At 38.5% G+C, this 24,967-nt stretch overlaps 1 protein-coding gene across 1 annotated transcript in view; it reads right to left on the bottom strand.

Annotated features, from left to right (window-relative positions):
• Positions 1–24,967, bottom strand: part of COL21A1 (collagen type XXI alpha 1 chain) — a 115,349-nt gene that overhangs the window by 78,422 nt on the left and 11,960 nt on the right. Inside the window, exons 2-3 of the mRNA XM_027455081.3 lie at positions 5,558–5,677; positions 3,015–3,566 (exon numbers count right to left, since the gene is read on the bottom strand). Of these exons, the coding sequence (XP_027310882.2) occupies positions 3,015–3,566; positions 5,558–5,645 (640 nt within the window). The 5' untranslated portion in view covers positions 5,646–5,677. The remainder of the gene's footprint in view (positions 1–3,014; positions 3,567–5,557; positions 5,678–24,967) is intronic.

Raw genomic sequence — 24,967 nt, 5'->3', positions numbered from 1 at the left:
GAGCACTTTGGGGTGTCAGCCACTCCTTCCAGTTTTGTATCACCAGCAAACTTGGTGAGGAGGCACTCTATCCCTTCATCCAAGTCACTGATGAATTAGTTAAATAATACTGGACCTGCTGACCCACAGGGGACACCAATAGCTACAGATCTCCAACTAGACTCTGTGCCACTACACACCACCCTCTCAGTTCTGCCATTCATCCAGTTCTCAATCCACCTCACTTTCCACTCATCCAGCCCACACTTCCTGAGCTTGCCTGTGAGATCACAGGAAACATGATCATGGAAAGACAGGATCAAAAGCCTTGCTGAAGTCCAGGCAAACAACATCCCACTGCTTTCCCTTCATCTATCCAGTCAGTCATTCCACCATAGCAATCGGGTTGGTTAAGCATGACTTGCCTTTGGTGAATCTATGTTGACTACTCCTGATCACCTTCTTGTCTTCCACATGTTTAGAGATGGCCTCCAGGATGAGCTATTCTATCACGTCTCCAGGGACTGAGGTAAGACTGACTGGCATGTACTTCCCTGTGTCCTCCCTCTTGCCGTTTTTGAAGACTGTAGTTGCATTTGCTTTCTTCCAGCCCTCTGGTACCTCTCCTGATTAGCCATGACCTTTCAAAGATGATCAAGAGTGGCCTAGCAATGATACCACCAGCTCCCTCAGCACTCAAGGATGCATCCCATCAGGACCCCTGGATTTGTGAATGTCAAGTTTGCCTAAATGATCTCGAATCTGATTCTCCTCAACCAAGGGAAAGTCCTCCTCTGTCCAGACCTTCTCCCTGGTCTCCTGGGTTAGGTATTCTGGAGGGCTGGCCTCCACAGCAAAGACTGAAGTAAAGAAGGCATTCAGCACCTCTAACTTCTCTGCATCCTCTGTTGCCAGGGTCCCTTCTCTATTCAGTAGAGGGGCCACATTTTCCTGCTTTTGTTGTTGATGTATTTGAAGAAGTCCTTCTTGTTGTCCTTGACATCCCTAGCCAGATTTAATTCCAAATTGGCCTTGGCCTTCCTTGTTGCATTTCTGCACGTTCTGACAGACATTCCCATATTCATCCCAAGTGGCTTGCCCCTGCTTCCACCTCCTGTACACCTCCTGTTTATGTTTCCGTTTTGTCAGGAGTTCCTTGTTCATCTTTCTGGAAGACATATTCAGCAGCTGTTTTCACACTGCCTACTCTAAAACAAACACTGAAGTTACCAAAAGATGCACAACAGCCTTCCATCTGCAAGGCTTATATCAGCACTACTTGCTACGTAAGCCACAAAGCTTCATCCTTCTTTTTCCAAAAAGTAAACACTGCCCCTATGGTCTTATATCTACGTTCATTAAATAACAAACCTAAAAACTCCGAAGAGTAAAGGCTAGCATTTTTTTCAACATTACAACACAGATGATTAAGTCAGAATTTAACTTTGAGGAAGTTTCATGTGGTTGATCACAGTCAAATCATTGCTGCTTTACCCTTATGGAGTAAGGGGTAAACTTCCTCTCCCAGAATCAAAATGAATCTTAACAACATGAATAAAATAATCTACCACTCAGACATAAAATTTCCGGTTTGCTAGTCTTTGAGTTCACCTGTTAAAAATACTGCAGTTAGAAACAAAGCTGCCAGCTGGCACTGATCACTATTCTTATGAGGCATCTCTGAATGTGAGGGAAGAGTATGACGTAAGGGCATAGAAAGAAAGGGACACTCCAAATAAAACAGTAAAACACTTAAAACAAGTTAAAGTATTTTGCATGTAAGAGTTGAGTCAAATGTCTCGCTTGAATTTTAAAGGATACTAGTAAACATAAAATAATACAATTATTTAGGTTGGAAAAGATCATCAAGTCAAACCATCCACCTAACTTGCAAGTCCACCACTAAACCATGTCCCTAAACTTAGTTCTGAAAGCAGGAAATACATCTTGATAAAATGTCACTTTTTCTGAAGTCTATTAAAGGAAAATATTGTGTTTATTTTGGGAAATTTGTCCCTGTATGAAGTTTTATTAAAGAATTTAGCTGCACTTAGCTGATTAAACTTTTTGACAGACTTTACCTTACTTTACATCAGCCACATGGAATTATTATGATTTTCATAATGTTATCAAGAAATAAACACTATTAACCTCAACATAAATATTGCCATATTTTTTTCAGTGAAGTCAGTACTCAAAGAGAGAACAAATGAAAGCTATTTTTCACTTAATTAAGTACAGGAATATGGTACAACTGAAATACAACTTCCATCAATTATTAGTAATAAAACGTACAACACAGCATTGATGCATATTCGCTGTATAATACAGTCCTTCTGAATGATATAGTTTAGAAGACATTTGCAAGCTTTTTTTTTTTATTTATTCAGGAAAGCCATTGTTTTACAAAGTTATCAGAAAACTCAATGCAATAACACTGCTAGCATTCTAAAACTGAAAAGTTATTTTACAATGTTGGTCTTGGCTAATTCTTCTATAAAATCCTTTTTAAAAAGATCGTAACAGCTTGTTACAATTCCAAGCACTTTTGCCAAGTGTCTCTCTTCTGGGTTTTTCAACACATGCTAGAGGAAGAACTCCTGTTTGTAATAATAGGCTATCCTCTCAACTGTCAGGAAGAAATGCTGAATTGCAGATTAGTATCAGCTGAACCTAGGAAAAGGAATAAAGAAAGCCCTACGGTCCCAGCACTCTGAGAATTGCTCAACTATTTTAGGGTTTCCAAAGTCTATCAATGTGAAAATTTTGGTGCTTAGGGCAAAATCCCACATAGTAAAATTAAGCACACACTGGGCTAACATTCTGCATATTTCTGAAGTATATCTCTTTGTTTAATGCAGAAAATAACATTTTGGGAGGGATTTCAGCAAACAATATCAAAATAAAGGAGGATCATAGTATAGTTTATCAAGTGCCTTACACTACATTAATCATGAATTCTGCTTGTGAACTAAAGGAAGATGGGTACAGAAGTCCATTCTGCACACCTTCTAAAACATTTTATGATCACTCACCTTCACAGAGTTTCTGCTTTATAACTTCTTTAATTCTTGATATTGCAATATAATCTTCAACATAAAATACATAAGTTGATGAAGGCTTGTTAGCAATAGCTTTAAGTTCATCCTCCTCAATCTCTGAACCAACACCAATTGCAAACAGCGTGATTTTATTTTTCCTTGCTTCTGCTGCTATATCTTTGACTTCATCTTGGGACTTCCCATCAGTGAGAACAACGGCTATTTTTGTTAAAAATCTTGAAGATTTCGCAAAAAGATGGTCATAGGCAAACTGAATAGCTCTTCCTGTTCTTGTATTTCCTCCCAGGTAGTGTATGGATTCCATTTCCCTGATGAGGTTTTCAGTGGATTCATGTGTTCCTAGGGGGATTTCAAGTACAGGGTAATCACTGTACTGGACAACTCCAACTTGGATAAACTTTGGTCCAATGTCAAAATTTCTTGTAATATTGACAAGCCATCTTTTGATTATTTCAAAGTTTTCTGGGCCAACACTGTAAGAGCCATCTAAGATGAAGACTAAATCAGCCGGAGCAGTTCTGCAACCTAAAAAGAACACATATCAAACAAATATTTTAGTGAACGCATCCACTCTTCTCTTCCACAGGATTTTTTTTCATTTCAATAGTGTTTGTATTAGAATCTATATCAATAAATACATTCCATTAAAAATAAAATAAAAGAACACAAAACCAATCAGCTGACTTTGTTAGAGAAAACAAGATTGTTTCTGTAAATCACACAGATCCAACTTCATATCTGAAAACCATACCATTTTCTGTTTTTTACATTATCACCAGAAACGACTACGAAATATTCTGGAATTCAGTTCCTTAGCTGCCAATTGTATTTCATGCAATCAGCAGAGAGGAATACATTTTTTTTTATCCATATCTCTTTGTCTGCAGAGATTGGTCAACATAAGAACTCGTTTTTGTTAGCAAAATGTTATGGTTTTGGCTGGGATAAAGTTAATTTTCTTCATAGAAGCTCACACGGTGCTGTGTTTTGGATTTTTGATGAAAATAGTGGTGATAAAACACCAATGCTTTTAGTTGTTGCAGAGCAGTGCTTACACAGAGCCAAGGACTTTCCATCTCCTAGTGCTGCCCTGCCAGCAAGGAGGCTGGAGGTGCACCAGGAGCTGGGAGGGGACCAGGACAGCTGGCCCGGGCTGGCCAAAGGGACGTCCCACACCATGTGGTGTCATGCTCAGCAATAACAGCTGGGGGAAAGAAGGAGGGGTGGACGTTTGGAGTGATGATGTTTGTCTTCCCAAGGAACTATGACATGTGATAGACCCTGCTCTCCTGGAAGTGGCTCAACACCTGCATGCCGATGGAAGTAGCAAATGAATTCCTTGGTTTGCTTTGCTTAGGTGCACAGCTTTTGCTTTACCTACTGAACTCTCGTTGTCTCAACCCTTGAGTTCTCACACTTTTACTTTTCCAATTCTCTCCCCCATCCCACCTTGGGAGACTGAGCGAGCATCTGTATGGGGCTGAGCTGCCTGCTGGGGCTAAGCCACAACACCAGTCAAACACACTGAAGAGGAAGGCTATAGTCTGCATGCTGCAGAATTCAGTAGCAATATCCACTCCTTCTACAAATCTGTTCTAATGCACATCTGAAACTATTACTTGCTACTTACAAAACTAGTTATTATAAAGTCCCGAGTCTCAACTGAACATTGCTAATATCGTATTCTGATTTTATTAGAATAAAAATGATCAGTGAAGAAATCAAGCTCCAGAATACAAATCACCTATTAATTTAGCAAATACAATGCACTCTTCTTAGAAATGTCATCGTAACTGCATGATGATGTGGCATGGATTCAACACCTCTAGCTGTAGCCACTCATAAACAGAGCTTTTAGACCAAATTGCCAACTACAGGCCACAGACAAGTGTTTCTGTGTGTCAGTATTTTACATGCACATCCTCAGATGGAGGGAATAACTTTCTGGAGGGGAGAGCTACCTCCCATCCACTGTGAAAGGATCTGAGATAATGGATACACAAGGTGCCAAAGAGGTGGCCCAAAGCAGGAGAAATTAATCTGATCCCATGGTATGTGGAGTCATGGGAGTTGCTGTGTATAATTGTGCCTTCTGTTTCATGAAAGGCTGGAGCTCCACACTGTGAAGAAGAGTTTTGCCTTGTCCTGACTTATGTCTACAGAAACTTCTCGTCAAGTCAAGACTTCACCTTTCTTGAAAGCAAGTGGCCACAGCCAGATGCTTTTGCAGCATAGGTGATGGCAAAGAGAAAAGACACTGGGAAAAGGTTCAAGTGGTAAGCACAGCATCACTTTTCAGAGTACAAGAGAGAAGATAAATAGCCAGGTCCAGGGACATGAATCACCGTGTAGTTTAGGCTGGAAGGGACTTTGGATAGCACTGGACTCAGTGCTTTGCTGAAATCTCCACCATATATTATTTTGTATTTTGTGCATGTGGACCTGAACATGCATACTAGAAATATAAGGCATGCTTTGAAATTGCCTTTACCTGAAATACAAAAATTAAGACTTACTTGCTCTTGTTTCTCCATCTTCAGCTGAGATGTAATCATGAAGTATCAGAATTAGCAGTGTCTGAAAAAGTTTTATGATCTGTGCCATGTGTATTGTATTTTCAAAATCTTGAGATTAAACTGGAAAGGGAAGAAATAAAGAGAAATACAGTGCCATTATATTACAAACCTAAATAAATCCAAATTTATTTGTTTTAAAACCTGTGCATGAGGAACAGCTTGGAATCGAATCTGCAGACTCAGTCATGAAGCCAGCCTGCAATGGACCTCAGACCCAAAAACCATCAGGCACGCAAGCCCAAAATGGAGTTCTGTGGAAGCTCAGTTTTCACAGAAGGCAGATACATATATATATTGTATGTATATTCCTCCTTCAAGATACATACATGAGGAGGTTATGTTATCAATAACAGCTACACTTGCCCACCTGCTATCGCCCTCTGATGCCATTATCCATTATATCCCATAAACCCCAGGGTTATATAAATTATATACATCTTAAATTTTATATTGTTTTAATTCTGTTTATATCATCCCCTTTGGTATCATGGTCTGTGAACAACACCTCCAAAAGAACATAATTCAAAAAAGCAAACCTGCAATTTTAGTCTCATGTTGCTGTCATAAGTATTATTTAACATATTTACCTAATTTAAGTCACATTTTTAACTTATTATTTATTGTATAAAAAAATTATAATGGGAAAAGACATTTCTGGAGTACTGTGTTAGTGATATATTATCTCAGAGAAAGAAAAAAAAACAAAAAACTTTCATATCATCTCATCCTTCAGTGCAAAATGATTTTTTTCTAAATACATTCCCTTCCCTTTTCACATCTTTTTCTTCTAGTCATAAGCATTTACTTATGCCTACATCAAAACGACCTACACTTTCACCTAAGTAGTCAAATATATGTGAAAATATTTATTACATAACAAAATTAAACATCTTTATATTGGAGGGAGGATGAAAGTTGCTCGCATTTGCACTTTTTGTAGAGCCCATCTTTAATTTTGAACTCTTCAGGGTAGGCAAGGTGTGTTCTGAACCATCTGTATGCTGGAAAATACCGTTCTCTAAATATGCACCAAAACAAGATTCAGCATACCTAATGCAAGTGCCTCTTAGGAGAAGAAATAAGTAAATGGAAGTAAGTAATCATCTGGATTTTTGGTCAGCTTCTTTGCTTTTCCCACTGCTTATAAAGCATTCATTCCATTAAGATAAAAAAATATCCACAATCTCAGGGAATGTACAAAAATCGGTTTCCAGGAGATGCAACCAATACCTAGTATAACCCCCCCAAAAATAATAATGCAAAAAACATGATTATACTATTAAATATCACATTCAGATCATGGATAATTGCAATGTAACACCATACTTTGTTTTCCATATTACCTTACAATAGAACGAGTGAGAAACCAGATGTACTTTGGGATCTATGGGATAGGATATACGATGCGCTGTTCCAATGATGCTATACAAATACTGGGATGTCAACTTCATTTAAATAGATTAAGTAGCAAGTTCTTGTCCCAAATATTGGAAAAAGGATCTGTTTAAACTATGAATTGCATGTATAAATACTAAGATTTTCTCATGTATTACATGCCTCCTATAGTATAAGTGGACAATTTACATTTTTCAGACTTGATGATTCGTAAATTTCATAATTTTAAAATCACTTTCAGCCTTTTCAGCAGCACACATTTACCGAAGGGTAAAATGCACCAAACTGAGCAATACCAAAAAAGAACATATGAAATGAATGTGGGAATTTGACTAGCAGGTCACCAAGAAGCACAACTGCACTCTTTATCAGAAAAATATTAGCCTATAACTGAAATTTAAAAAAATCACCAAAAAACAGACTACTTTACTGTGCATTGATACATATCAAAACAACAGTGTTGGCCCCAAAGAACTACAGAATCCCACAAATTCCTCCCACTGATACCCCAACAGAAAAATGTCTAAAAAAATACTATGGAACAGCTATGAAAAAGGAGAATGAGTATAACAACAACAGTATGACAACAACACAATAACAAATCTCTGTTATTTATCATCTCTGTGGTTGTTTAAATGGTTACTGACATAAAATACATGCAAATAAAATAAATGCAAAATTTATGCAAAAGGAAGATGATACTACAGCAATAAAAAAGAAGGAACTTCAATGTATCAGTCTTGACCAAAAACAGTACAATGACTGCTAATATTTCACCTCTTTGAAAATAAAACAGCACACTCAATCTACAAAATGATTTTAACAAGACACTCCCCATAACACATGACTTGTATGCGCTCCCTGCCGCAAGTGAAGGCATTTCGGATCACATAGGAATACCAGGATGCTGCTTGCTTCCACAAACCCCTGAAGAAGCCATTAATGCCTTCCTTAAACTGAAACACCCTCTTTCATCTCTGCTCATCTCTCCCCAAACATTTACACACTGATCCCGATAAATGAAGAGCCCAGTTCAGCAGGAACAAGAGAAGCTACAGGAAAGAGGAAGATGCTCAGAGCCTTCAGCACGAGAAGAGTTGGCCTGGTGGGAGAGAAAAGAGCAGCTCTGAAACCCTGCTCACAGCTTCTGTGCCCCTGATGAAGGACCTTCTCTAGCATTTCACCACAGAAGAGGTATGTGTGAAAGCAGCAATTATTGGCTGTCCTAGTATACAGGGATGGTCAGGGAGTCTGGTTTAGGAGCAGAGGGAAAGCTTTTGTCAAAATCCCTGCAAATAGATGAGGGATGTTACGGGGGAACTAGACATAAGAAAAGGAAAATTATTGGAGATGTGCTGTGGTGTGTCCCAGTCACACACCAAATAGAAATATGTTGTCCCCTGATTTTTTTTCAGTTCTATGTTCTCCTTCTTGCTCCTTTCATTCATTTCATATATTTTAAACAACAGGCAGAAATTAACAGCACAGCCCTTGTACAATCCTGATGGTCAGCTCTCATCAAGTTATCCTAAAACTATGCAAAACAAAAGTCCCAGAAGAAAAAAAAAAAAAGTAGAACAAGAAAGCAAAAAACATTAATAAAGTCCTCCTGGCCTCAGCCCCACCTACACAAACAGCAAGAAGTTTTGTTCATCATATGTCCACAGCCTCTCAAAGTGGGGCATAATCAAACTCCTCACTCCACTGGTGAAAAAAACAATGCTGCAAATGCTTCATGAGCTATCAGGCATCAGTGTGGGAAGCATGGGAGAGAATTATACGGCATGCATAACATACATCTCAATTCTCACAGTGAATTTCCGTTCTTCACTACTGAATGCTACAGCAGCCTTCAGGTTAAGTCTTTAACCTTGAAAGACATTAAAGTAATTAAACTATTACATTAGAACAAGATTTCTCTTGGTGAAACCATGCTCCAACTCATGATATTTCTTAAAAAGAGTCATTAAAATACTTTGCAAAACAGGCTTATCTGATTTGCAGAATTAAATTGTATTCCCTTAGTGGATCAAATTTTCCATCTATTTGTGATAGTCCTTCTGTATTTCATTTACAACAAAACCCGAAAAATATGAGATACTGAACTTGAGAAGTTCATTGTAAGTACAAAGCCAAATAAGTACGTGGTAGTCCAAAAGAGACTTACTAATAGAAACCAAAATTAAAAGGATAATCCCAAGCCTTAAGCAACCACCCAATGAGGAATCCAGGAAGTATCCAGCATTCAGTTTGTTGAAAGAAAATAATAATATAGCACTGCACTTTTAATAGTCAAAAGAGATGCCAAACCAATAACTCTAGAGACCAAACTTCTGTGTCTTGTCAAAACAGTAATTATAACACAGGCAACAGAATTGTACTTGAAATCCCTTAAAGAAAATTCTTGCCAAAGTGCCTCACCACTACCATGGAGAGGCCACCATTAATATTAGCCTAGGATCTCTCCACTGACATTGCCAAAAGACAAAATTAATCCCTGCTGATCGTGTCCTTTCCATCTTTCTTCTTTGGAAGAGAAACAGCAAGTTGCCTTTCTGAAAGGTGGTCCATGGAAGTGCTCCCTGCTTTCTTCTCTGCCCCAAAAGAGCTGCTGGGAGAAGTCAGGGTCCTTGTGCCAACTTGCTGCTGCTGGAGCTTAGAAGCTGCCTCAAACTGTGTGGGAAAGCACTGAGGGGTGCTAAACATGCCCCAGCCCCGCACAGGCAGAGGGACAAGGGATTGATTCTCGTTTGCTCCTATCTTCTCTGCATCTGCATGGAGCCAAATAGTAGGCAGGCATAGCTCAGCGTATTACAGTAAGCTAAGTGAAAAATTAAGACAAAAAGCAAGTAAAAAAAACAACCAAACAAAAAAAAATAATATTTAAAATAAAACTTTTAGCCATTGTCTTTCTACAAATTATCTGTTCATGTGTAAATTTGTGGTTTTGCCAAAGGTAACCAGGAAAATATATTTATCAAGTTTTCTTCCTACCTCTTTATTATACCAAACCAGTTTTAGTATACAGGAGATCATAAAACAGAATTCTATACAGGGCTGCTAAATTAATACAAAGAAATTGCATCCAGCTGAGGTAAAGGTTTGGGTACTAGGAGAGTATTAGTAGAGCAGTATCGTATACGTTACCCTCCTTTCCAGAGCATCCCCCCATGTCTCTTTCATTTTCCCGCCATAAGAGGGACAGTGTACCACACCTAGAAGCTTTGCAATTCCGGCGATACACAAGCAAGCCCTTGGCTATCTCCTAGCCCCACAAACCTGTTCAATTTAAAGCCACGAGGGCCTATCAGCCATTAACTAAGAGACGATACCGGGCTGAGTGAACATTCAGTGTGACTCAGTACGACCATTCTGTTCTTCACTGTAAGCTTTTCATCTTGTGGTTTTGTTGTTGGTGGTTGTTCTTTTTTTGTTTGTTTGTTTGTTTTTTATGTTGTTTTCTCTTGCCTCTTTGATAGCAAAAGGATGTTTAGGGTGAGTGAAAACAAGTCCCCTGGAGTAAAATGGACTGTCTCACACAGAGCAATCCCAAACATCTCATATAAAGGCGTCTGCTCTGTGATAGAGATGGATAAAACCATGCAACTCTGAAAACACCTTTGCTACTGAAAAGTGCATAGAGAGTGGCTCAGACAACAGCATCGTCTATATGCATATACAGCAGAAGAATTTTGCATCCAAAACAAGTTTTCAGCAGGAAATTTAGGTGGCTAAGCAGGTTAGGCACGATTTCTATTCTGCATTTAAGATACCTAAAAGCAACACCTTCTGTGTCTTGAAAGGCAGCCTATGGATGCAGTCTTTCCACAGTAGCTTTCCAGCGCCCAGATAAGTATATCACTTTACTCTAGGAATACTTTCTGAAGAAACTTTCCATTTAGAGAAATTTGGAAGCTTCCAGAAACAAAAAATATTTGCTCTTCAGTGCAGCTCTGTCACTATTCAAACTGGGGAATGGATAGGGAGATTTCCTTTCTCTGAAACCCACACTTCCCTGCCACATAAAGATTTCTTGCTCGAGAACTGTTACAGAGGAGTAATTCCTTTCTTCACTTCTTCCCCTTGCTAGTCACTGCTTAAGAAAGAAGCCGTGAATGGTATGATTTTAACCTTTTCCAGCATTCCAGGAAAATAATCAGACTAAAGGTTATGTATATTATCTCATCTTCCAAGTATAAATTAACACTTCTTTCATATTACATCACTGCACAAACATCTCTTAATTCAACTAGGGATCGTTAGGTTTGGCCTACAAAGGTACAAAGATTAAAACATTACAATAACAATGATAAAAAGGACATACTGGAGATTTTTTGTACTTCCAAAACTTATGTAATACCATAGAAATTGTACAGCGAGAGAAAAGCCCTGAAAATCCTGATTTATACACATTAAATAACGTGGCAAAGTAATGCAGTATTGTATCACCTTCTTTTTCTACACAGTCTGTGTTTTCAAAATTCATGGGTCTTACAAATAAAATGTTGGGGCAATTTCTATTTAACTGTTTATTCTTATTCCTAGTATTACTAGCCCTAGGCATTCAAAAAGTTAATGAGGTTGTTCAAAGTCACTTGTTACTTTTTAACAAATAATACATCTGAATCTCTATGTATTTCCACTTGGATTTTTGTCCCACTCTGCATTTGAGTTTTCCACATTTTCCATATTGCTCCTCTTCATTTATTTTTCTTGCAGGGCACAACTGATGAGGTTATTATATTTACAATCATTTAAAAGAAAAACAGCATTGCCTGGGAAGGATGAGGCTGTGAACACAATTTAGGCTCAGTTTACACATAAACAGATGTACGTAAATGCAAGACTGTACATTAATAGATAAAATCTCCTACAGTAAAGAGTACTTTAGTACTCCCATACCATTTCTACTTCTATGTTGAAATGAACTGTTTTGGTACAATCACTGGTACAATTACATATGTACTAGGACTGTTCTACATCACTGAATACATGATTACAGATGAGTTTTTACTAAGAGGTGTCAAGAAAGAGTATTATGTGTGTAAGTTACATATACTGTGAGTTTTCTATATTGTTATTATAGTTAATTACAGTGCAACAAGAATGAAAAGTAGTTGTATAATGGCTTTTTTCTGGCTAAGCAGTATTTATACTTATTTATATTATGGCTGTTACACAGACACATGCAGTTATAGTACACAGAAACATTTTATTTCCTAATCCTGAAATCAAGCAGAAAGCATTGATGAACTCCCTCAAAACACACAGACAAATGGAAATTTTATTTGGACCCTTCCCCAAGTTCCTATCTCCTTTGCCTTCTTTTTACAACAGTGACAAGGTTAGGAGGTGACTACTTTGTTCCCCCTCTGTAGAAAAGCCTACCTGATAAATAAATTAAAGAACAGAGACAGAGCTGAAGAAACACATGAAAGAAGCAAGGAGTGATGCAGGCAAAAAAAAACTGTTGCAGCTGAGTACAGCAGGTCCACAGGTGAAACAGAAGAAGCTGTGCAGTGATGATGGCAAAGCGACCTGGTTAGCTGAAGGTGAATGTCCAAGCACCTGTGGAAAGTGAACAAATATTGGAGAGCTTGGATAAACTGCAGCAGACCATTCAGAAAGGTGAGTGAAGTGGGTGTGCACCCACATCAGCAAGCACTGCTGCAGGGCTTCTGCAAGCCTTAAGGTGACTGCTGAGGCTACAAAAGGCTCACAAACACACAAGCTCCACAGAGTAAAATTTATTCCATTTTTTTTTCGCCCAAATGGGATATCGCATGAAATACCAAATGTGCCATAGTAACATCACATCTCATCTGCATTCTCACACATCATATGCTTCTGTGGTCCCTCGAGCACATGCTAGCATGATCTATCTGTTCAACATTTGCTGCTGCTCAAATGTTATTTTGGATTTCTTGCCCATGGTTCAAAAAAGGCACTAACAACTACTTCACATTTATGTTTGATGTTTCATTCACCTATGCCAACTTAAATTTCTCATTAAGAGCATAACACAGACTACTGACAAAACAAACCTTTTAAGTCTTCAATCCAAAAGACATTGCAGGGATAGGTAAGAAAAGAAAACAAAAACAAATAAAATGATGAACCAGTGGTTTAAGGTAAAATATTCTGCAAGATAGTTACAATTTTCACTATTAGGAATATTGAACATACACAAAAGAAACTCATACAAGTTAACACTACATGGTAAGTTTATACTCCGTATTTATAGCTTTGATAATATAATGGTGCATAGAGTGTTATTAAGAGATAATTATGAAGAGCAGAGAGGATTAAAGAAATGATCATATTTGGGGGGGGCAGATTTTGGAAAGTATGCTTTATAACAACAGGCTCTTCAGGAACAAAAAAATTAATTCTCATTGAGTTGGGTTTTAGTACCACAGCTGTACACTACAAGGTAAGAGGTGATCCAACCAATTTCATTATAGACTAATGCTGTACATCAAAGACAAAGGTATGTTACTGATACATATTTTAATCCAAGCAAAAACAAATATTTCTGAAAGCTAAACAGTCCTCTTAAGTGGGATGGCCTGACTGTTCTTTTTCATGTGCTTCAGCAAAGCACAGCAATCACACAGTCTCCTCCAGTTTGTATTCATGTTCCAACATCAGAAATCACAGAAGGGTTTCATTTTTAAATCCTTTTTTTTTTTCTGGCATTTTGCACTTTGCTGGATTTGCTCCCACTCCAAGATGATGCTGTGCCATGTTACAGCAATTAGTTATTATGGGTTAAAGAAAAAAGAAGTTTCACCACAGCACTTGAGCTGCTGGATTGATACACAACTGATTGAAAACAATATAGGATGGGCAACTTATGTAAGCAACCACCACTGGCAGCTCAGCATCCTGGCTGCAACAAATGAATTTGAGGTCTCCCTGGAAATCATGATGTCATCCTGCCTGTGAAAGCCCGTGCTGTTTTCTCTCTCTTTATCAAGCAACTTGAGATTCCACAGAATTTTCCCTCCATGGACAGATCCAAAGGAAACAAAACAGCTAATCAATAGGATAAATTCTGACACTCAAACCGTACAGTTGAAACTAAAGTCAGATATGATAATAAGACTGTGTAAGAAATGGTTAAACTTACTCCTACTGGAAATCCAAAATTTCTGATTTTAAGTGTACATAAGTATGTGCATGTTTAAAAAAAAAAATAGAAAATTAATCCAAGTGACAATTTAATCCTGGAGCAATAGCCTGGGAGACAATTCTGTCTGCACTGAGGAATGCAGAACTTAATTGGGCCAACAACAAGTGTTGATAAAGGAAGGGAAATAGTCATTGGGACACACAGGGCAATAACTCAAAATTATAAATAGCTTGGTAATGAAACCACTACATAAATTGGCTCAAGTCTGACAGAAAGGTACAACAATCTCTAACAAACGTTGATAGAAAGAGGCATAATGGTAACATAAAAAACTGAACCAATACAAGTAAGAACTTCTAATGCAATTTAAAGACTAATTAGGATTATACCCAGTGGACTAGAGATACACAGAACTGTTCATCCACTACTGCCACGTTCTCAAAGTCTGCATAAAGCAAGCCAGCAAAGGATTCAGAAACATTGCCATTGCTGCCAAATTCAGGGTCCTGATATGTCAGAGAAACATTTCTGCCTCACTCCTTCCTTTTCCCCATACTTTTTTTTTTTTTCTCCATCTTTTTGTTTTTGTTCTCTACCTTCTATAAAGAGAGCTTAGGGTTGGCTTAGTTAAGACCCATTCTTTGCAATGTGATGACTGCAACATTTTCAGTGAAATCAAGAAAGCAGCAGTAGGAAATACACAACAGATGATTTAAAATAAGTCTGCTATGCAAGAAAAAGATTAAGTCTATGAACTCTCTCTGTCTCTTTCAAGTAAGAGCATCCAAGCAGGAGTTACATTTTCTGTCATCCCGTCTTTTCCTTGTCCTATTCATGTGTTTTGTTATTCCCTCAAGCAGGTTTGGATTCCAACGTCAAGCACAACAGATCCAACCCATTACAGTTATTTGTCATCTTCTAGTTAACACCGTTCTGTGTCATGTAAAGTACAGTCAAATGTTGGAGGGGTAAAAATGACAACACAGAACTCCACTTTAGCTGTAGGTTTCAAAACTTTATTTGAAATCTTAGCCCTTTCCGATTCTTTCACAGTCTTCCCTCTTTTCCCTCATTTCTGGCAGCATTCCATTAAAGGTAAAACAAATTGCTGTTTTGTTTTTTTTATTAGTAGCAGTCCATAGCCATGAGAAAAGCTGGCTAAAGTCTCAATCTTCAGAACCTGTTTTTTTTGTTTTATTAAGTGAAATCCCCCTTGTTAACATCTTTGTCTTTTTGGGACTTTTCATTCCACTGAACTTAGTACAACAGCCTTTAGACTACACAGAAAGGTATCATGAAGTAGATTAGCCTTTAAAACATTTTATTATATCTTAACATTTTGCCAATAATATGTAAACTCACAAACATCAAAGCAAGAAGAATCATATGAGCTAAACAGACAAAAAAGAATTCTAGCTTTTCTAGTTCTGGTTTTTAAACTACAGTAGGTTTTTGTTTATTTGTTTTAGCCTAGCCTTTTTCATACCAAAAATAATGACAAGTTATTCAAAGGAGGCTGTGATTGCTGAAGGAATGGAAATACTAGCAATTCTAGAACTAGCAAAAAAACTTGAAATAACTCCAGTTCTCTTCAGTGGAGCTAAGTCAGACCCTCTACATTTTAAACAGTTTTTTGAGGAAGAAAACAAATTTAGCACATTCATGCTCAAAGAGGAAAACATCTTTGTAACATAAATATTTATTCTTTCAAGTATATCCAAACTTTGGTGCTTTAATAAACTCTTGCAGGTCCAAATACACTATGACCCCAGGCAAATCTTAAAACACACAAGATTTTCATGCTTAGCTACCTTCCACCTGCAAAAAGACTAAAGATACTCCAAGAAATATTTAATCTCTCTTTCTTTAAAATGTGATGACTTTTACAGCTTGTTACGTGAATATAATACTTTGATTATCTTCATAGAAAGATATCTTCATATCTTTATATAAAGTTTAAGACTCCTTCCTGGTCCTTACCATACATCTTTCTTTCAGTCCACCAGACAACTGAGGACACAGAAGCTGCGGAGTTGGATAAATAATGAATGGAAAATGCAGACCAAGAAGGTTTTGAAAAGGTGCAGGGTAAGGGGAAGGAAGGCCAGTGCCATCCAGTCCTATATAAACAGTGACTCTGGGTAGCCCCTTCCCGGGAAATTCTTGTGTATCCCCCTCTGCTCTCAGCTTTGTTTCGTATAGGTAAATAGCATTATGAAAAAAAACATTCAGTACAAACCATACAAATCTCATCCTAGATGTCATAAATCACTTTGACAACACAAAAAAAACACACAGTCTTTCCCAATAGCCCGGATGGGTGCCTGAGCAAGAAGCTGTTTTAAGTTGCACAAAGCACACACATTTACTAGAGACATTCAGTTTTAACACTCATACAGTTAAATGAAAGTTCATCTTCTTTCTCAAAGTCGTTGTGTGATCTTGGGAATGGAAAGGATCATCCAGGATATTTTTGTCACCTTGTTTGACCCCTACATGCATAAAGCTGTAGAAACTTTACAATAAACTGGATTAAAATGCGCTTTTTAGAAAATATATATAATCTTTGTTTTAATGACTGAAGAGTGCGTCCCCCCTTTCCCCACTCCCCACTTTTTTGAGGGTTGAACTACCCTCAATTTTAAGGCATGGCACCACGTTTTGAACACTTCTAAGAAACTGCACCATATTTCAACACTGAATTTGTCTGAACCCCCATCTGCTAGTTCTGTTTGTGACTTTCTTAGCAAAACTAAAAGGTCCCCCTGCTTCTTTCTATCTACACGTATACACAATCCAAGCCACCACTCAGTCCTGTCCTTCATATACTTGACTCTCATAAGATTCATACTGCAATGCTTGTTTTCCAAATGGCTCCACCTTTCCATTATTTTCCTTTGAGCTCTGTTTTTGACATCATATTTTTGAGGTGTTGACATTGAACAGGGCACGGTATTCTAACATACTTGCTATGGTAAGATGCCGTAATTCCCTGTTTCCACTCAAGTCTTGTACTTCACACACTCAAACATACTGGTTTATTCTGCCCCAGCACTGTAGCAACAGCACACATTGAGGCAATTACCTACTGAAGAGTAACAAAAAAAAATAATCTCTGAAGTAACCTACAAAGAGTATACCTCTGACAAAGAATGATTATTAGGGATGATCTCAGAAGCGTTATGAGGTATACACTGCTCATGTGTATCCCTCACTGTCTGCTAATCAACCTGTTTCTAATTATTTAAAGGACCTTATTTAAATGTCCTTTGCTGAACAAATGTAGGCAGTGTAGATGCAGCAGGGGAGAATGCTGCATAGCCGCAAGTCTTTAGGAGTGAAATGATAGGAAAACAAGATCTCTGGGGGACTCCATTGGAGTCTTGGGGCATGGAAGCAGGGATGGGGAAGTTCTGTACAGTCCTGGTAAATACTGTTGTGGGGCTGTAAGGGTCTAAATGAGAGAGAGGAATAAAACTGGGGTATCTTTCTCTTTCTCCAGTCTGAAGACAGAGAATGAGAAGGGGAGATCGTCGTGCAGTCTGCAACTACCGAAAGGGAAGGCATGGTGGAAATGGAGAGAGGCTCTTCCCAGAGCCAAGCAGTGGAAACGGGCTCATGCTGGAACAAAAGAAATGCCAACTGGATGCAAGGGAACATTGGAAGAGGTGGCAAACTCTCCATGCTTGGGGTCATTCAAACCTGAACTGAATAAGGCCCAAATCAGCCTACACCAAGTCTGCTTTAAGCAGGGCTAGCAGGGCTAGGCTGGAATATCTCAGCAGGCTCAACCTCCATGTTCCTGTGTCTCTGCAATCTCTTTCCAAGGTCTCTCCTTTTCACTCTTGAGTACAACATTCAGGCACTTTCTCTTAAGCTGCATGACCCTCCATCCCTAAGGCACACTGCTCTTCAAGTCATTTGCTTCCCTGAGCTATTCAGTTTTAGGGCCTGTGAAGGTAAGAGAACAGTGAGATGAAGAGCAGACAGGAGGAAGAAATGAAACAGGGTAAGGAAAACAGGCCCAGACAGGTAAGGAAAACAGGCCCAGACAGCCCTGTTTCCCTGATGCCCCAGAGGACAGAATGGGGCTTTAAGAGCAGCCACTGCCACCCCTCATATCTAAGTGCTCAGTAACCAGAAGACAAAGTTTGGCTATTAACTGAACACCATGCCACAACACCTACACTGTACCTTCCCCACCACATGCACAGAACATGCAGCCGTAATCCTGAACATGAGGCATTTAAAAAAGGTCTTCCAGTTTCACATCAGAAATGTTAAAATAAACTTTTTAAAAACTATTATTATAATCACAGAATGGTTGAGGGTTGTGTTTCCAGTCCACAGCACCAGTCACAGCAACTCTCTAGCCTATACTTAGATCTTGTTCCCTTCTAATGGTTTCATGTAGACTTCTGACACTTTATTTTCCCTTCCTGAAACATGAAATATTTTTTTTTTATGTTAAATCCCATTATACATGCCCAGCTCCCTCAGCCTTTCCTCATGTAAGAGATGCTCCACTCCTTTAGTCATTTTAATTGCCCTTCACTGGACTCATTCCAGGAGCTCTACATTTCTCTTGTACAGGGGAGCCCAAAACTGGACACCAGTGAGGCCTCACCAGGGCTGAGTAGAGGGGGAGGATCACCTCCCTCCACCTGCTGGCAACGCTATTCCTAATGCAGCACAGGATGCCATTGGCTTTCTTGGCTACAAGGGCATATTGCTGGCTCATGAACCATTACAGTTTCTCAGAGATGCTCAAGAAGGAATTCATGTGCTCAAAGGCAAAATGGGCAGCAGTTGCCTTTTAGTTTTAGCAGACTTCCACCAGCTTTAAACTTTCAAAGTGGCTTTTCATTGCCTATGTTTTTTTAACAAGTAGTGGTGGCCTTCCTCCTTTCACTCATCTTTTGCTTTTGAAGGGTCAGTGTTTGTATTCATGTATGTTAAAGTCATTTCACAGAATAAGAGAATCACAGAAACTCAGAATCATCTAGGTTGGAAGAGACCTCCAAGATCACCAAGTCCAACCTCTGACCTAACACTAGCAAGTCCTCCACTAAACCATATCCCTAAGCTCTACATCTAAACGTCTTTTAAAGACCTCCAGGGATGGTGACTCCACCACTTCCCTGGGCAGCCTGTTCCAATGTCTAACAACCCTTTCGGTAAAGAAGTTCTTCCTAACATCCAACCTAAAACTCCCCTGGCACAACTTAAGCCCATTCCCCCTCATCCTGTTGCCAGGCACGTGGGAGAATAGACCAACCCCCACCTCACTACAGCCTCCTTTAAGGTACCTATAGAGTGCAATAAGGTCACCCCTGAGCCTGCTCTTCTCCAGGCTGAATGAACCCAGCTCCCTCAGACGCTCTTCGTAAGACGAAAACAAATGTCTTTGTGCAGGATTTTTCTCATGTGATACCTCCTAGTTGAATACATAGTTCCATACTCGTGTTGTAATGAGCTGTACCTTGGGGATACTGGGAAGTGATTGCCCACTTCCAATCTATGACAACCACAAATATCACCTCTCCCTGTGAAGAAGTTCCTGCACCCTGATATATCCATTTACCTCCACCAACTCTGCTTTCCCTTTTCTCTCACTCCAGACCATTCATGCTACTGGCCATCTGTTTAATCTTCAGACATTCACTAATGAGGATTTAATAGTACAATAGGAGCATATTTCCAAATCACCAGGATACTGAGAAGAGACCTACCCTCACGTCAGAGGTGTTTATCATTACAACAATGACAACAGTCAGGGCCACACAGGTTTGTTATGCACTTGGAAATTCTCAGAAATCTCAGTGTCCAAAACTCTGGAAAATTTTTCCTCGGCTGTTGTAGACAATTCCCCACAAGCTGGCACTGCAAGGATGGAGCGGGGGTGGAAGGCAGCATCCTGTTCCATCTTGCCAGGTTACAGCACATGGGAAGAAGGCAAATTCCTTCCTCCCACTCTTTGTCTATGAAGCAATCTTCAACATATGGGTCAGAGTCATCTAGGACCCGGAGATGATATTTCCTACCATAGTCAGCAGTGATCCCAAACAGTCAGGAGTGCTCATCATCTGCATAGGTATCAGCCAGGGACTTTTTTCTTTTTTTGAGCAATAATTGAACATGTTAAGCATCCTACATCAAGCTACTCTGAAAGATATTATCTAGTACAATATTATAGCCCATACAGTAACTAGCTGAAGAATTTCCTATTCTATCTCCTTCATACATTTCCACTTGCACCTTTTCTGTTCAAAAGATCAGCACAAACAATTCTACCCACTGTCTCCCTTTGGCATTATGCAGCTTAGAATTTTTTAATAATAAAGTTGTACTTCATACAGGAGCATCATATTTCTGAATCAGCCAACTTAATTTAAATTAGCAATTAGCTAGAGCAATGTAGACAACTTTTTATTTCAAAAGCATTCTCTAGAAATACTTTAGGAGTTCCTGTGCTTTTTTGAGAAGAGCTTGGTAAAATTATTAAAAGAAGGAGAATATAAAGAAACTAATGGCTTTCTCTGTCAGAACCATAGAAAGAAACTCTTTTATTTACCCCCAGAGCTCTCAACAGTACTTCTGAGCAACACTGAGAGGAACAGATTGTACCAAGGGACAAGGAATTTAACAAATTCTTTTAGGAAGATATCTCTTTGCTTTCCAGAATAATGTTCACCCCTCCACTTCATATCATATAGAATTAACCCATTTGTACTACCAAGATCCTTTCAACAACAAAATATAAGTACTCCCAGAAAAGTATAACACTCTGAGTTTCTGCCACACAGTCTCAGAAATGAGCACAACATCCATCTTCAAACAATTTTTTGTTCATACCATACAGCTAATCACACAATAAACCTGGCTAAATAAGATGACATTTCATAGTACCAATATAGAATCATAAAATGGTTTCTATTGGGAAGGACCTGAAAGATCATCTAGCTCCAATTCCCTGCCCTGACACCTCCCACTAGACGAGGTTGCTCAAAGCCTTGGCCTTAAAGCAGTTCCAGGGATGGGGGGGCATCCACAGCCTCTCTGGACAATTGGTTACAGTGCTTCACTACCCTCTGAATAAATAATTTCTTCTGTATAAATAATCTAAATCTTTCAGTTTAAAACTATTTCTCTTTGTCCTATCACTACACGCCCAGACAAAGAGTCTCTTCCCATCTTTCCTGTAGGCCCGCTTTAGGAAGACCACTCCTGCGGCTTCTAGTCTAGGCTTTTAGTAAGGTCACTCTTAAGCCTTCTCTTCTCCAGACTGAAACACCCCAACTCCCTCAGCCTGTCTTCATAGGAGAGGTGCTCCAGCCCTCTGGTTATCCTTGTGGACCTTTTCTGGATCCACTCTAACAAGTCCATGTCCTTCTTGTGCTGGGGGCCCCAGACTCCAGGTGGGGTCCCACAAGAGCACAGCAGAGGAGGACAATCACCTCCTTTGATCTGCTTCTTTTGATGATAAAATTTTATAGTTAACTGATTCACAAACTGATGTGATCGATCATTCAATTTTAACAATCTCATCTGAGAAGAAAAGAAAGGAGGAAAGAAAACAGTCTCTAGGCTATTTCTACAATATCTTGTATTGTGTTATACAATATCTACAATATTCTACAATAAATACCACATCCATATTTCCACTTACTTTAGCCAACTAGCTCTGATGATTTCATATACAAAGCAGTCCACAATAGAAGACATTAGAATACAGTTGCAAAGTCACTTAATTCTTTTAGAGTTTAAATAGTGACCTAAATCAAGCAGTTTGTGAGAGACTATATTAGATAAGAGTCTTACTATAGTGAATGAGTTAACTATATATCCTTCCCACAACACTGCATTTAGCAGTGCTAACAGCACACTCTTCATACTCCAGATTTAGACATTTTTCAAAACACTCTACTGCAGATTAATTTTCCCAAATCATTCACATACCTCAAATCATACAAAACACATGTAACATTTTCTGAAGAGTCCACATCACCAAAGAAGGTTCCAAAAAAAGGATAAAACAACGTAGCCCACTTGCTAGGACCTATGACAAGTTGGTTACATTGCACATTGATGACACTGAAGAGATTATGGATCATGCTTTCTTGTATAAGAAGTTATACAAGCAGGTATACAATACATTTCCCAGATTAAAAGAGCAGGCTTTGTATCTTCATAGATTCTAATATATGGTTTTCAAAAAAAAAAGTGAAAGGAATTAAACATGCTATTATGCATGCCAGAAATTTGACATTTCTAAATATGCCAGATGCATTTTCAGAGGTATTCCAGAGTTCATTCAAGTTCAGAAGGGCTTCCTTTTTTTTTTTTTTTTTTTTTTTTTATGTTATACTGGTGCTCTTAGAAAAAATGGTAAGGAAAAAACCAAAAACACACAAAATACTGAACACATATATAAGGGAGAATCCTAATATATTGTGTTCTCATTGCTGTCCAAGAACAGAAACTCCTGAGCATCACTTAGAGTGTTTCAGAGCAAAAAGTGTTTCCAAGGTTGATTCTGGCACTGGAAACTAAGGATTATACAGCTGGACAAAAACACTGAGCATGCAGTCTTAGTGACTTCATTTAAAGAAGACTTGTGGAGATAGTCATCTGTTAAATGTCAGTTCCAATTTTTATTTTTTACAGTAAATGGAAAATCATGGCTTAAATGCATTACTAGCACAGATTCTTCAGACCATGGTGTTCCGCAGTCTCCCTTTTGGGAGTGATCCATTTTAATTATATCCAATTCTTAGCCTCCTGCAAGCATTTCTAAACAGTTTGGCCATTTATCACCAGAACACTACAGATGGTGGAGGTAACAATAGCAGGATGGTTTTGTTTTTTGTTGTTATCTTGGTAGCTTTGTTTTTGGTTTTGTTTTGTTTTTACGGTTTTTTTGGCCCCAGTTAATATTTAAATACTTGGTATAAAGGAGTTAGTTACAAGAGGAAATGCTGCTTTTCACAGCAGAAAACAAAAGCCAGACTCAGAGTTCAGTGCCTACATTTATGTCCTGAAATATTAACACAAAATTATGTTTTTGATTTGCTCTCCATGCTGAACAAGATTTCTATTAATTTCTGTAGTATATTAGAATACATCTATTAGGATTTTAATTGCTGGATTAATAAACTGTCATAAGTATAGCAATCCAGCAGCATGAACACACAGTGTTAAACACACACAGAACATGATAAAGAAGCAAAGAAAGAATGTTCTATACCCAATTTATCCAACAGAAAACAATAAATAGTTTATTTTAGCCAACATACACAAATACAGATCAAAACAGATCCAGGTAAAGAATTTCAAAACATATTCCATGTTATATCAAGTTCCCCATCCATAACATTCACTTCATAGTGAAAGTTTTAGTAGGTTTAATTAATATGAATTAAAAAGACAGTTTAAAAATACATTAAAGCTTTGTTTCTACATTACAGTTCTCTAACACTGTCCTGGTAAGAATGGGATACTACTAACAGGTGTTGAAGCCTCTAACAGAAGGCAATCTTCTGATTGTGAAAGGCAGTGTGGAGTCAGGCACAGCCTTTGCTGGCTAAGTCTTGTCCAGCAGTGCAGCAGAGCATCACTGAGTATGTATCAGAGACATTTATGCAGTTCTGCTAGAGGTATCTTGAATAGGAAAATTCTAAAGAAGAAGCTACCAAGTGTGCTATTGTTTGTAGCAGTAGGAACAATGCATTCATGTGTTTTACTTTTGCAAGTTTGTTCCTAATACAGCCACCCCCGCCCCATGTCTGCCATTATCCTCAACAGAATCCTTAACTTTTCACATAGCTCTCATCTTTGCCTAGTAAGAAGCATAATCTCTACCACACATATATACACAGTCCATTTGTACCAGCGTAAACACAAATGCTTACTGAGTGATGTGGCCTGCTTTCAGAGGTCTAACACCTAAAATGAATTGAAGTTCTCTGGTGTTGGCACATATCTGTTATGCCACAAGAAACACTTTAGAAACTGAGAATGCTGACACTTGTATTTATGGCTCTCTGCAGTACTGGCAAAAAAAAAGGTCTTGAAACATGCAACACCACCCATAATTAAACCAGCCCTCACACCTCTCTTCTCCCATGCCACCTCTGACCAGAAGTTCGCCATTTAAACATTTACCATAAATGTTGAGGTAAATGGTTCAATCTGCTCCAGATTAAGGAAGAACTAAATACAGGTCTTCAGGTCTTCTTTATGCTCTAACTACACAGCATAAAGAATTAAAAAGAAAAAAAAAAAAAAAAAACAAAAAAAAAAAAAAAAAAAAAAAAAAAAAAACAAAACACCTTTCTATTCATGGAACTTGTTCCAAAAACAGGTTGTAAAAAATCCTGCTGGATCAGAATCCATAGGTGAGACAGGGAATTTCTGCCTTGTAAATCTTTCTAGGAACAGGCTTGTGTTACGTACCTACCCTGCTACATGGTCTGGGCATGCCTACCATCAGACGTGTAGGTGTGCAGGAATTTTTACTGACAGAAACTTACACATCATGACTTCGTTTACCTCTTGGGTTGAGTAGAAGCAAGAGTCTCTCTGTCATTTAAATGCTTGACCTAGGCACCTAAAGTCAAAGTTACACATCTAAGTCCTTAGGTCTTTGGGGAATGATATAATTTAGACTCATTTCTGTACCTGAGGGCAATCCACAGGTAAGCCAGAACATCCAAGTGATGCAAAATGCAGATGGTTTGCATTAGTTCTGTGCTTTGAAACAGAGAAGCAAAATATAACTCAAGTGCTGCTTGCTGAAGGTACATTCCCAGAAATACTCA

Source organism: Anas platyrhynchos, chromosome 3 (assembly GCF_047663525.1).
Source record: "Anas platyrhynchos isolate ZD024472 breed Pekin duck chromosome 3, IASCAAS_PekinDuck_T2T, whole genome shotgun sequence".
In the NCBI taxonomy this organism is placed as follows: domain Eukaryota; kingdom Metazoa; phylum Chordata; class Aves; order Anseriformes; family Anatidae; genus Anas; species Anas platyrhynchos.
This window is presented reverse-complemented; position numbering and strand designations above follow the sequence as displayed.